At 44.0% G+C, this 13,476-nt stretch overlaps 2 protein-coding genes across 10 annotated transcripts in view; one reads left to right on the top strand and one right to left on the bottom strand.

Moving 5' to 3' along the window:
* The window catches only part of RUNDC3A (RUN domain containing 3A), a 29,923-nt gene extending 23,206 nt beyond the window's left edge, over nt 1-6,717 (top strand). For 2 of the 3 annotated variants that reach the window (XM_061590727.1, XM_061590729.1), the window contains 3 exons: nt 2,450-2,614; nt 3,695-3,801; nt 5,582-6,717. In XM_061590727.1, coding sequence (XP_061446711.1) covers nt 2,450-2,614; nt 3,695-3,801; nt 5,582-5,724 — 415 coding nt within the window. In that variant the 3' untranslated portion in view covers nt 5,725-6,717. The remainder of the gene's footprint in view (nt 1-2,449; nt 2,615-3,694; nt 3,802-5,581) is intronic. The other variant, XM_061590728.1, reaches the window with a different exon arrangement.
* A 2,179-nt stretch (nt 6,718-8,896) lies between these two features.
* SLC25A39 (solute carrier family 25 member 39) overlaps nt 8,897-13,476 on the bottom strand; it is a 31,812-nt gene continuing 27,232 nt past the window's right edge. For all 7 annotated transcript variants that reach the window (XM_061590731.1, XM_061590730.1, XM_061590735.1 and 4 more), the window contains 2 exons: nt 11,446-11,526; nt 8,897-10,164 (listed from right to left, as the gene is read on the bottom strand). In XM_061590731.1, coding sequence (XP_061446715.1) covers nt 10,046-10,164; nt 11,446-11,526 — 200 coding nt within the window. In that variant the 3' untranslated portion in view covers nt 8,897-10,045. The remainder of the gene's footprint in view (nt 10,165-11,445; nt 11,527-13,476) is intronic.

Raw genomic sequence — 13,476 nt, 5'->3', positions numbered from 1 at the left:
CAACGTGCCTATTCACCAACCATTTTGCCCCACATTGAGAGAGGCCTGTTTGAGTTCCTCCTAGGCTCAGTGGGTACCCTATATTTTGAAAGGATCCCCAACAACCAATAAGAAATTCTTCTTTCTCACATTACTTTTAAGTACCTGTCATAGTAGTTATGTACATATATACATAATGTATTACACACATAAACACATATACTGTATATCCAATAGAAGCTGTTGAGACTAGTAGTGTAGTGGCAAATTCAGAAGTGCAGGGTCCCTTCTTGTTAATCACAGCCATGCCCCCTCCCCACTTCTTTTCCTGTGGGGTTGAGAATGAGATCCTTGTTAATGCGTAGGAACCAATAAGCATGGAAGAGGAGAGTGTTAGCACTCAGAAGAGTCTTCTAATTGGTTGACTCATCTTCTTTCACTCTGATTGGCTCCAATCAGCAGGAAAGGACAAGGAAGCAGAAGACTCTTCTCAGTGGTTAATATACTCCTCTTTCACGCTGATTGGCTTGTAGGATGCTGGACACATAGGGATCCTGGTGGGATGCTCCCCAAAAAGTAAAGGATCTAAGACCCCCCCGAGATCCTGCACAACTACACCCCTGGTTGAGACTGAGGCTGTCCTCTTAAAAATTCAAAACCAAGGTACCCCTTGAATCAGATGTGTCTGAAATAAGAATCTCCTATTATGCTCTATGCAATATTCTGAATTTAGTGTGATTTCTCACATTCCATCTTTTGTAAAAAGGGTCACAGTCACGTACAAAAAAGGATGTAGAAAGTATCAAAGATGGCATGACTGTAGATTCTTGTCCCAATACACAGACTGAGGAGTTGATACAGGTATTTGAGTTAACCCTTTCACAGCTGCTCTCCACATTAGCTAACTTGTGCACGTTTATACACAAGTATGCATTCCTGTTTACAAAAAAGCCACAAATTTGACTATGAGAAAGGTGAGGGACAGCATACTTGAACATCTCTTGGTGTCTTATCACTTGAGAATTTGCAGCTCAGTCTATAAAATGACTCAATTGAAAAACATTGTGCTCAAAATTGTATAAAATGTCTATTGTTGTGTGGTTAGGTCTGTGATGTCTTACAGTAAGTCACACAAACAAGTCACCACTTAGCGCTGCAGTAATCTAGTGACAGCTGTGCATTTGTGAACTATCCCATAATGTTGATATCTGGCTGAGATTGAGCCAGATTTTCTCAGAAGGCTAATATATACCTAACATCTACTTAGGCAGATTTGTAGAATTAATCTACAAATCTTCTCCCATGCATTGCTGATGCCTGCAAAAGGCACCTTCCCTTCTCACCTCCCCATTGTAAATATTCCCTTAAATGTATGCCCTTACTTGGAATCAGTGGAGGCTGGTGTCCCTGATGTCAGTGGGGCAGTGATTCCACTCCATGTTTTAGTTCAAACTTTCAAGGAGCTGTCCAAAGTGCTCAGCACCTCCACTGCTGGAATCATTTTTACTTCTTGCTCTTCACTTTTCTCTCTCACTTTCTCTTTGGATATTGCAAGCCATCCATCACCTCCTTCCTCACCACCTACTTTTTCTGTATTATCAAAACTCTAATAAAATATTTTGTAAAGAAGGGGAGAGGAGAAAGCAAAGTGCCACTTGCAAGCATTGACAGTAGGCAGGATTTTTGCCAGTGTTTGCAAAAGACACCTTTCTTTCCCCCTTCCCACCACTTGATTGTGGGGAGCGGGGAGAGAGAAAGAAGCACTTTGCCAGCCATTTACTTGATACTTTCCAAAGTGCCGAGCACAGGGCTGGCAAAACCTTCTTTCTCTCTTCTGCATCAGCGAAGGGGGAAAGAAGCCTGCATTTTCAAGCATTTGCTGTGCGTGGCAGAAGGCTCTCTCGCAGCTGATGCCTGCAAAAAAAACCAGGGCTGTTTGCCTTGGTTTCACTCCTGCTTTCAGTAGGGAACAGGCACATGCAGACAAACTGAGCAGGATGTAAACACATACACACACTGCTGCTTTGGCTGTGAGCATCTGTTCTCTGCTAGGAATAGGTGCATCCAACCAAAGCAGAACTGAACCCTGCCATCCTGCCCATCAGGTGATATAATAAGGGATGTCAGCTGATACAGGTGGACATGGTTTGTGGGAAATTGCCTTGGGGGCCAAACGGACCCTCAGGTGGGCTAAGATTGGCCCGCGGGCCAGAGGTTCCCCACCCTTGTGTTAAGAGATTCTGAGTGTGCATTATTGCTTTGTAACTATAAAATGCTTTGGGACCAGGAGGATTCTAGCAGATAAAAGTATACTTCATAAGACTGAAGTCAGACACCCCTATCCTACATGACTTTGCAATAGAGTGTATGAAGTTTTGCCACAATAAGAAACTGCATTAAGTGGGAGGATGGATACAGTCATGTTTCCATGGTTTGAGCTGACAGGTTGCATTCCCTCCTCCTTGATCAGACTTCCCTCCTCCCGCTCTGCCCCCAGGATGGGCCTCATCCCCTCGGATAACAGCCAGTTTACCCAACTCTCCAAGGAAATGGCGGCACCCTTGGTGAACCAGTGGCCCTCTTTGGGTACTCTGAATGGTAATGAAAGTCGTCCAGAAGCCAAAATGTACAGAAGGTAAGTATGTGTACAAAAGATTTGGAAGTGAAATGGGCCTAGACCTCTTATGTCTTTTCCTGTCCTTCCTCCACCCCAAGCCAAATTACATAGGACCATGGGAAGTCCATTCAGAGCCTTTCTAGTTTTTACACTTCTAGCAAAATGGTGAACAGATTTCCATGAGAGCTAGAAACCTGCTCCTTTTTAAAGAATGAAAACAGAGATCCTCAAAAATTTAGGAATGTATATAAAATACTGCTTTAGTCACAAGGCTTCTGGTTGTGCCACAGACTGCAGATGTCCATCTGGCAACAACCAGGAAGACAGCCTTCTCTGTGGTGGCACCTATGTGCTGGAATAGCTTCCCCCTCTCCCTGACATAAGGCATGTGTCGATGTTGTTGCAATTCTGCGACATGCTGAACACCTTTTTGTTCATCTTGCCCATTTGCTGGCTTGTGATACCAGCCGTTACGGTTTTAAGCACTTTTGGCTATTCACTATATTGGATATTCCTGGATATTTGATTGTTATTGAATATGTTATCTTTTGGATTATATATTTTTATTTTTGTACATTGCTTGGAAATGGCAGCATGAGAGGTTGTATATAAATATAATTTTATTTTAAAATGAAAATGTTGGGAACCATGATCCTGGTGTAGGGAACATAATCCACACGTGGAAACAGGTCTGCTGTACCAAATGTTGAAAAGCTTGTAGTATGTAGGGTGGTGGGGAGAGGCCTATATCTACAATATATAGAGAGGGATCTTGAAATGGGACCTAGCTGCACCTCAAATGTGGACATGCTGCCTATTCAAGGGTGTAGCAGGAAATTCATTAGCTAGTTTGGGGACCATTTTTGGCCGAGAACATAAAAAGAGCCTGCGGGATCAGGCCAATAGCCCATCTGGTCCAGCATCCTGTTCTCATGGTGGCCAACCAGATGCCCATGGGAACCCCACAGGCAGGGCGGGATTGAAGAAACTGCACAGACAGTTCAGTAAACTATGGTTTTTTGGGCCAGTCCATGATGAGTCAGTTTCTGCTGGGGGACACACACCTCGCCACCCTTTCTAATGATCTTTTCCTGTCAGGCATAGCTTCATGAGCACGGACCAGCTCTCGGCAGAGATCAGTCTGAGCTCGGATTCCCAAAGGATGGGTGAAGGGAAGCATGAAGGAGAACCCTGGGGGCCACTGGGTAAGAATTTTCACACAGGTTTGAGAGAGTCACTGCTTAATTTGGAAACAAGAAGTGCCAGGAAGACATTTCCTTTCCCCTGCTGGCCCTTTCCTTCCACATTTGTTATGTGGGTTCTAGTGAAGGGAAAAGCTGCCTGCACATGTTGAGAGGCACCCTCTTTGCACTACTCTTTCATATCTTCCAAGGCAGAGCCCTAGCACTAAAAATAAGTTCTGGAACTGAGTCCTGGCTCAAATCAAGTTCTTTAGGTACCCTGAAAGGCTTCTGTGAGGCTGCAGAATAATTATAATTCCCAAACTGGATTCTGGGGCACATTAGCATGGGGCAAAATAACTTAAGTGTGCCACACAATAAATAATCCCACTATTATAAGCCATATCCCTCAAAGAGGCTACCAGTTGCATATCTGGAGGAGCACCTAGTCTGGCTTTGCTTACTTCCTCTAAGTATCAGTGACATCCAGGTCAGAGACTTGTAGAATTGCCTGTGATAAGAAGCTGCTTACTGCATCTCTTACAGAAGCTACTGCACTGGGCTTGCCTCCTTCCAATCAGCCTCTATTTGGGAGCAGATAATTCTGCCTTGTCTGGATTGGATATGATTGCAGCATTCAATGTCTTCTGATGCTTCTTTTAAAAACTATATTATTTTGTAATTTATTTGATGTTAGTCTCTTTGAACGTCCTGTTGTTGGGACAGAAAATGTGGGATAGAAATATTTAATACTTAAATAAATGATGCTGGGATGCACCAACATTTAGTTTCCCTCAGAGACCACTGGTGGCAGCTTGCCCCCTTCTAAACAGGAGTTGTGTCTAAGAGTGACTCACACCACCGCCCCCCCCCCCGGCTTTTTATTTATTTGATTTATATCCTGCCTTTAGCCCAAGGAACTCAAGGCAGTGGACATGGTTCCGTTCCCCTACCATGTTGTCCTCACAACCCTGTGAGGCTGCAATAATGACTAATGGAAGGTCACCCAGTGAGCCTCACAGCTGAGTGGGGTTTTAAAGGTGGATCATCCTAGCTGCTATGCTGTGTTGGCTTCTTTGTGGGCATTCAGTTCTTACTCTTATACTCAATTAGGGGGGTAAGAGTGATGTGTGCCTCTAATATATCAAGAGTAGCACATGTCCCCTACCCAAAGACTGGGAATCACAGTCTATTGAATTGTCATTTAAGAGCCGGGTTTGCAGTAGAAAGAACATGTGGAGGGACTGCACAATCTAGCCTTTTAAACTGCCACCACTCAAACTAGTCCTGCTACCGCCATGCTCCTCTGACATCTGCACGTGGTGGACTTTGATACATGGGCAGAGCTCCTCCATGCATGGAGCACTATCTACATACATTTTTTATGTTTTTAATTGTTGTAAACTGTCCAGAGAGCTTCGGCTATGGGGCGGTATACAAATGTAATAAATAATAACAATCTGTACAGTGAACTCCTTCAGGCAGCTGTTATATGCATGGATGACAGAGGTTGAGGCTAGACAGTGTGATTGCACAACCCCCTTTGCATGTTCTTCCAGTGCTTGGAGGGGTCTGTGTGACCCCACCTCAAGCAAAGAAGATCCAGGGTTGAGCCTAGGTTCACACCAAGCCTTTCCATGAAGGGTGTATTGAAACAGATGCAGATTTTGACAATGATTCTTTGATTTATGATGGTCCGTTTTGGGATGGTCTGAATTCTACAGGCTTTTAAAATTATAAATGACCGTTTAAGGTCCTGTTGCAGGCGCATCTCTCTGAGGCCTTTCCTTTTTTTTCTCTGCAGGAAAGGACCCAACTCCATCCATGTTGGGCCTTTGTGGGTCTTTGGCCTCCCTGCCTAGTTGCAAGTCTCTAGCCAGCCTAAAATCCAATGAATGCCTGGTGAGCGACAGCGTTGAACCCAGCCCTGCTCATAGCCCCAGCTGAAACATCAGATGGTCATCCTCACAAACCACAAGATGCCTGTGGGGAGTGAGAATTGAGTCCTTTTGGCTTGGTTATACCTTGATTGAGCCTGATGCTACGGAAGGGTAATAAGCCCGCATCCTCAACTGAACACTCGTTTAAACACAAAACGTTCTTCCTTAAACTGGAAGCAGGGAAGTGCTTTGAAGCTTGTCTCTACCCAGGATTTAAAAAGGAAAAAAGAAAAAAGGCTGCACACTTGTTGGAAGCAGGAAAGATTGCCTGCCAAAAGCACTTTTGTAAAATGATGCTGTGTATATTATATGTAATATATATATTATATATGACTGAGATTACTGGAAGGTAGCTGCCTCCAGGAAAAACACTTAAAACAATTCCTGACCTATATTGCTGAAGGGATGGGCTAAGAGAGAATATAACTATACAGGCTGAAATTCATTGCACATTCTTGTTAGTGAAAGCGTACACAGTGAAAAGGCATGGATGTCAAGGAATCTATGTTCCCTCCCCGTCTGACAGCAGGAGGTTCTGTGGAAGGGCGCTTGGGAGAGGGCATAAGAGAACCAGCCATGGAGAGGGATGATATTAAGTTTCCCACCTTCCCTGTGACTCATATGCAGCAGAAACAAACACATTACCTTTTTGCTACAGGGTGGCATATTTTATGTCACCTTCAGAGTTCTGGTCATCTTTTGAGACTGAGGAAGCCTCCATCTTCTTCAACCCTACCAGACCCCTGCAGAATCTGCTTCCTCTCTTTCTCCTGCATGTTGCTATCCCAATAGAATTTTCTACTTCAGGAAGCCTTGGAAGGTGGAAGAGGGTCAATTTACACAGCCAGTCTTTTGATGCGAGTTTTGGCAAAGCAGTCTTAGGAATGTGCTGATATGTGATGACATCATAACTAACCCCAGCTGTAAAAACTGTTATAGATCAGCAGTTAGGGGGGCTGTTCAAATGAATAGGCAAGAATTAAAGCAGATTAAGGAGCTGGTAGTAAAATGGGACGTCTCTTCAAGTCTCTTTTCTGATATACAATTTCTTTACACAAACATGCTTTTAGGCCTTTTTTTTAAAGTTCTGTGGTTACCAATTATTTCTATAAGTAGGCAATTTTTGCAGGTTTAGGAAATTCTTTGCTTAATTTCCTTCATCTCCAACCAAATGGACGTATATAGCATTTGTCAGTGTGCCATTGGCTACACAAAACATAAAGGGTCTCCTTCTAGAGCTTTGCAGCAACTACAGTGAAAACTCTAGAAACTGCAGCTGAAAATGTATGTATGTACAAAGCTTGGGAAGATTAATAGTTCACATCTATACAGTACAGCTCAACTATAAAGCACTTCACAATTATTATTCCCATAATGGCACTATACTATCAGATAATACTATATATAGCAGATGAGACAGAGAGTAGCAGTTTTAAAGGGGGGGCTCTCTGGGTTACAATTCATATTTGTATCCTAAGTATGCTTAAATCAGAAAAAAGCCACAACAAATTTAATTAAGGTTTGTTGCTAAGGGTATATTTGGATCGCAGCCTTAGCCAGTGTGATACCAGAGCTCAAAACCACGGCCAAGATCTGAAGAATCAACCAACCATTTTTGCACATCTAGTATGGCTTTGGACTTACCTTGGATGCACAACAGCCCCATTGCAAACCACAACAGATGCTGAGGGAAATGTCCTGGACTGCTGGCATGGGAGGGACAGTGTTCTGCTGCTTGGGATCAGGGGAAGAGAAACATTATGCTGATTAAGGATAGAGAGTAAGTCATGGGGGGGCACTAAAGGAGCTCTTTGGATCCTGTCCCAGATTTTTTGTACACCTTAATACCTTAAAAACCTGATGGTGGTATCTAGGAATGTGAAATACATGTAAGAGAAAAACCACAAAAAGTTACAGAGGCATTTGTAATACCTTCTTCCCTGTCTGTAACTCCAATGTCATCTTCAACCACATTTGCACTTTTACATTTCCGTTCATGTATTTGTATCCCCACCCTCTTACTTATATACCTTTTACACCAGGGGTGGGGGACCAGTGGCCCTCCAGCTGTTGCTAGACTCTAACTTCCATCAGCCCCAGGCAGTACGGCCAATGGTCAGGGATGATGGGAGCTGTAGCCCAGCATAATCTGGAGGGTCCCTATTCCTGCTTTCTACCATGGTGATACCGCGTTTTCTCTTCCCAGCACTGGCTCAATCTATTGCTGTGTTCTTCAACCTAGTGCCTTGCAGATGTTGCTGGACCACCACCACCTTCATCCCTGAGCATTGGCTAGGCTGACTGAAGCTGATGGGAATGGTAGACCAACAACATGCGGGGACCCAAGCTGGATGAACACTGGTCTACTGGACTGGTGTACTGGCAACTTGTTTTTCAACATTTGGACTGCTCAGAAATTTAGAAATCCACAATGATTTAACAGCCAAGATAAAGTGGTTAGGAAGCTCTTAATTCAATGTTATGAACAATTATAGCTGGTGGTGACAAAAATTTCCCACATTTACTCCTGCAGGTTTCTCTTTGCATCATATATCCTGGGGGATTAACAGGTGGCTTATTTCTGCTTTTGTAAAGTCCTATTCATTTGGACAAAAGGAGAGACTTTTATGTTCATGGGTAAATCCAGTGAACAAGCCTTGTACGGTGAAGGTAGGAAAACAGGAACAAACCAATACCTTACTCAGAGGGCAAAGGATTTTTTTCCCCTAGTCATGGAAGCTCCTCTTAGAGAAGATAAGCATCTTAGAGCACAGTTTATGAGAAGATTCCTAGGGTGGGCAGGGAGGAAATTCTAAAACAGGGATGGAAAACTGAGTTCCCTATGGGGACAGCCACTCCCTGCAGAAAGTAGAAGTCACTGCTCATCAGCTGGGAAACTTGAGGGCGCAGCTGATCTCTGCAGGAAGCAGCTTTACCAGTCCTATGCCCAGTACTTAGGAAGGGTTGAGCACAAGGCTTTCAAAGAGCTTTATGCAGCACTTCCCTGTGCAAGAGACTTTGATAGGTGGACAGGACAACCCATCTGTCAGTCATCTGATGTTGTAATGTCAAAGCTGACCCATGCGGTTGAGGACAGAAGAGGATATGGCCCACCAGGCCAAAAAGATTCACCACCTCTTAGATAGAGCTAGAAGAAAAGCTAGACCAGAAACGTGAAGTAGATTTAACATCGACAGACGAGCGATCCTCTCCCGATCTGCTCTGCTGTATTTTTTTTTAAAAAACGCAACTTTATTAAAGAGGTGTTCAGCCTCTCTATCCTCTCCACAAGAATGTAAGCAACAGGCACGTAAGTGAACAGCATAGAAAGGGGAAATCTAGCAGCTGCTAAAGGGTGCCACTTAAGGTAAACCAAAATTTTGGCCTGGCTGAGATTTCAGTCCTCCTTTAATGAAGCAGACCTTGTGGAAGATTTGAGCATGGTGTGGGGCAGAGAATGTTCCCCTGCTAGCCATTATCAAGGGTGTGAAGACTTTAGAGAGTTCAGGCTGTCCATGGGGGCATGGAGAGAAGAAGTGGGAGAATCCTGAGTGTCTAAAACCAGTATTTGTATCTGGAGTCCAGTGTGGGCTTGCAACTTGAGCCAGCATATTCATCATGCGCAGAAAAGATCATGTGGCAGAACAGCAGGCATGCACGCCAACAGACACTTTAGAATTAAGACGGGGTGGAGTTGCCTGTCTGTTTCTGTCTACAGCAGCTTTAACTCTGGAGAGCCACACATACAAAAAAAACCCCCCGATTTTGTGCAGCTCTTCTCATTTGGAATGGCAAGGCTAGCCTGTTTTTTCCTTGTTTTCCTTTTGCCTCCTTCTGCAGCTGACCAAAGAAAGACATATTCTGTTTGGGATCTGACAGGCAGGCAGTTGTAGCTAGAGATTCTCTTGATCTGGGGCAAGACTAAAGAGGACATTCTGCTCTTCCGGTAAGAGGCAGAAAGGCTCAAACATCACAGTGTCCAAATAGGAAAATGTAACAATGATTCTAAAGTGAGGAGAGCAAGGAGTGCAGCTCAGAGATCTAAATCACCAAACTGTTCCCCAAGAAAAGGGGAAGGCAGGGAGGCTGGAAGCTAGATGGAAGGCACATGGAAGTTGTTGGACAGGACAAGAAAAGTGAACAAACATTTCCTAGGTATGGCCTGCTCAACTCTTCATTGTCAGTGACCACTACTGCTTCCACCTTATCAAGTCCAAGCGTTCACAGACTTTATTTTCCTCCTTCAGTCTCCTGAAATATGCCCTTTTGCCCTGCTACTGATGTGGCTTTGGTCCATCTACATGCTGCTGAGGATCTTTCTATGGAGCTCACAGGTTGCTAAGCTGCCGCTCCTGGTTCATTTTCTGGAAGAAGGTCTTGCCAAATTCATATGTGCTGATCATGATGGCGCAGGCTGGGGCTACCTTGATGACACGAGGCAGGAAACCTAAAGGAGATTTTGGCAGGGGGAGGAGAGAAGAATGAAACAAAAAGTCATGCCAAGTGCACGTTCAGGCACAGCTAACTGGAGCTCAAGACTCCAGTTGACAGGAGCAAAGGAGGAGAACATAAGAACATAAGAAGAGCCTGCTGGATCAGGCCAGTGGCCCATCTAGTCCAGCATCCTGTTCTCACAGTAGCCAACCAGGTGCCCGGGGGAAGCCCGCAAGAAGGACCCGAGTGCAAGAACACTCTCCCCTCCTGAGGCTTCTTCCGGCAACTGGTTTTCAGAAGCATGCTGCCTCTGACTAGGGTGGCAGAGCACAGCCATCATGGCTAGTAGCCATTGATAGCCCTGTCCTCCATGAATTTGTCTAATCTTCTTTTAAAGCCATCCAAGCTGGTGGCCATTACTGCGTCTTGTGGGAGCAAATTCCATAGTTTAACTATGCACTGAGTAAAGAAGTACTTCCTTTTGTCTGTCCTGAATCTTCCAACATTCAGCTTCTTTGAATGTCCACAAGTTCTAGTATTATGAGATCGGGAGAAGAACTTTTCTCTATCCGCTTTCTCAATGCCATGCATAATTTTATACACTTCTATCATGTCTCCTCTGACCCGCCTTTTCTCTAAACTAAAAAGCCCCAAATGCTGCAACCTTTCCTCGTAAGGGAGTCGCTCCATCCCCTTGATCATTCTGGTTGCCCTCTTCTGAACCTTTTCCAACTCTATAATATCCTTTTTGAGATGAGGCGACCAGAACTGTACACAGTATTCCAAATGCAGCCGCACCATAGATTTATACAACGGCATTATGATATCGGCTGTTTTATTTTCAATAACTTTCCTAATTATCCCTAGCATGGAATTTGCCTCTCATTATCTCCCCCATCTCCTCCCAGAAGGCAAGGTGCAACCTACAGAGCTCGTTGCCTGGTCCAGCAAGGAAGGCCTAAAAAGAGCACACAAGTACTTGGCACCTGCTGCATTTGGCTCCCATACCATGTCTGACCACATGCGAGTTACACACTACACATCACTATATATTCACACCAGGGCGGGGGAGGAGATTCTTACAGGATCTTTTACACTGCAGTGTGCTTATAAGAAACTGAGGCTGAGAAAGAACAGACTGCCCAACTCTCTAGGGCCACCTACAGAATTTATAGTTGAGAGATTTCATCTACAGGCTCTTTGTTCTAAATCCAATCCTCTACTTATTACTGTTCTGCAGTGGTGTTATCACGCACAGCACAGGAGGGCAGCAGTAAAAGGCAGCATAAGTCACCTGCAAAGAGTCCTCGAGTGCCAGATTCTGCTCGAATCTTCTGCATAAGCAGCCAGGTTGAGGAGGATCTGGGAGTAGTAACTGAGAAGGGAGAGAAAGGGTAAGAAATTATGTAGTTAATTTTTTTATTCCCTGCTTCTCTTTTACTTGAAGCAGCAACAAAAAATAATAAATTAGTAATGTTGTTCAGCATATACAGTGCCTTGCAAACGTAATCAGACCCCTGACCAATGCTCTCATATTTCTGAATTGCAAATGGTACGTCGTAATTTTGTTCTGTATATTTTATTTTGAAACACTGAAACACAAAATCAATTATTGTAAGGTTACATTGGTTTTATGTTGGGAAATGTTTGTAAGAAACATAAAAAACTGAAACATGTTGCTTGCATAAGTATTCAAGCCCTGTGCTGTGGAAGCTCCCAGTTGACACAGATGAAAGAAACTGCCCTGTCGAGGACACAGTTACCTTACCACTGGCCTCCACCTGTGAACCGTTAAAGTTGCTGTCACATTGTCAGGATGAAAATCCCACTGTTGAAGGATCATTGGTCAGGCTGTGGAATGAAGAAAAATGAAGACCAAAGAGACAGAACTGAGAGATAATGTAATACAAATGCATAGATTAGGAAAAGGGTACAAAATAATATCCAAGTGTTTGGATATCCCAGTGTGCACAGCTGGATCAATAATCAGGAAGTGGAAGCTGCATACCACCCAGGCGCTGCCCAAAAAAGGCCGTCCCTCAAAACTCAGCGCTCGAACAAGGAGGAGACTTGTGAGAGAAGCCACAGAAGGCCAACAATCACTTTGAAGGAGCTACAAGAGTTAAATGGCTGGCAGTGGAGTAATGGTGCACCAGTCAACCATATCAAGAGCTCTGCATAACACTGGCCTGTATGGGAGAGTGGCAAGAAAGAAGCCATTACTCAAAAAGTACCTTCTGAAAGCATGTCTGGAGTTTGCCAGAAAGCATGTGAGTGCCCCAGCTGCGATGAGGGCAAAGGTTTTGTGGTCAGATGAGACCAAGATAGCACTTTGAGTTTTGGCCAAAAAGCTCTATGTGTGGTGCAAACCTAACACTGCCCATGCCTCAAGACACACCATCCCTACAGTGAAATATGGTGCTGGCAGCATCATGCTGTGGAGATGCTTCTCATCAGCAGGGACTGGGCATTTTGTTAAAATTGAAGGAAGAATGGATGGAGCAAAATACAGGGAAATACTGCAAGAGAAACTGATTCAGTCCACTCAAAAACTGACGCTTAGGAGGAAATTCACTTTCCCAAGCACAAGGCCAAAGCAACATCGGAGTGGCTCAAGAACAAAAGTGAATGTCCTACAGTGGCCCAGTCAACGTCCTGATCTCAATCCCATTGAGAATCTGTGGCATGCTTTGAAAATTGTGGTCCACGAGCAACGTCCAACCAACCTGAATGGAGTGAATCTGCCAAGAATGGGCCAAAATCCCTCCGACACTGTGTGCAAAGCTGGTACATACCAACCCCGAAAGACTTAACGGTGTTAAAGCAGCAAAAGATGGCTCTATCAAATATTAATGAGGTGGGGTTGAATACTTATGCAAGCAACATGTTTCAGTTTTTTATGTTTCTTACAAACATTTCCCAACATAAAACCAATGTTACCTTACAATAATTGATTTTGAGTTTCAGTATTTCAGAATAAGCTATACAGAACGAAATTACAATGTACCATTTGTAATTCATTAATATGAGAGCATTGGTCAGGAGACCGATTACGTTTGCAAGGCACTGTAACAATTTAAAACAGTAAACATTTTTAAAGGGCAACTGTTAAAACAGACTCATTCAACTTTCTACCAGGACTACTTATATTTGCATTTGAAGAAAATAAGGAGGTGCATTGTCAACTCTTGTCTAGGAGGCTGTTCCAAAGATGTGGAGCCATTACCAAAAAGGCCCTGCTCTGACCCAAAGCAGTTCTCATCTTCCTCATGTGGGAGATGGGACATGACCCTTCCTAACAACCTTAAAAAGCAGGCTCGTATTA

This window comes from Rhineura floridana, chromosome 11, assembly GCF_030035675.1.
Source record: "Rhineura floridana isolate rRhiFlo1 chromosome 11, rRhiFlo1.hap2, whole genome shotgun sequence".
Lineage (NCBI taxonomy): Eukaryota > Metazoa > Chordata > Lepidosauria > Squamata > Rhineuridae > Rhineura > Rhineura floridana.
This window is presented reverse-complemented; position numbering and strand designations above follow the sequence as displayed.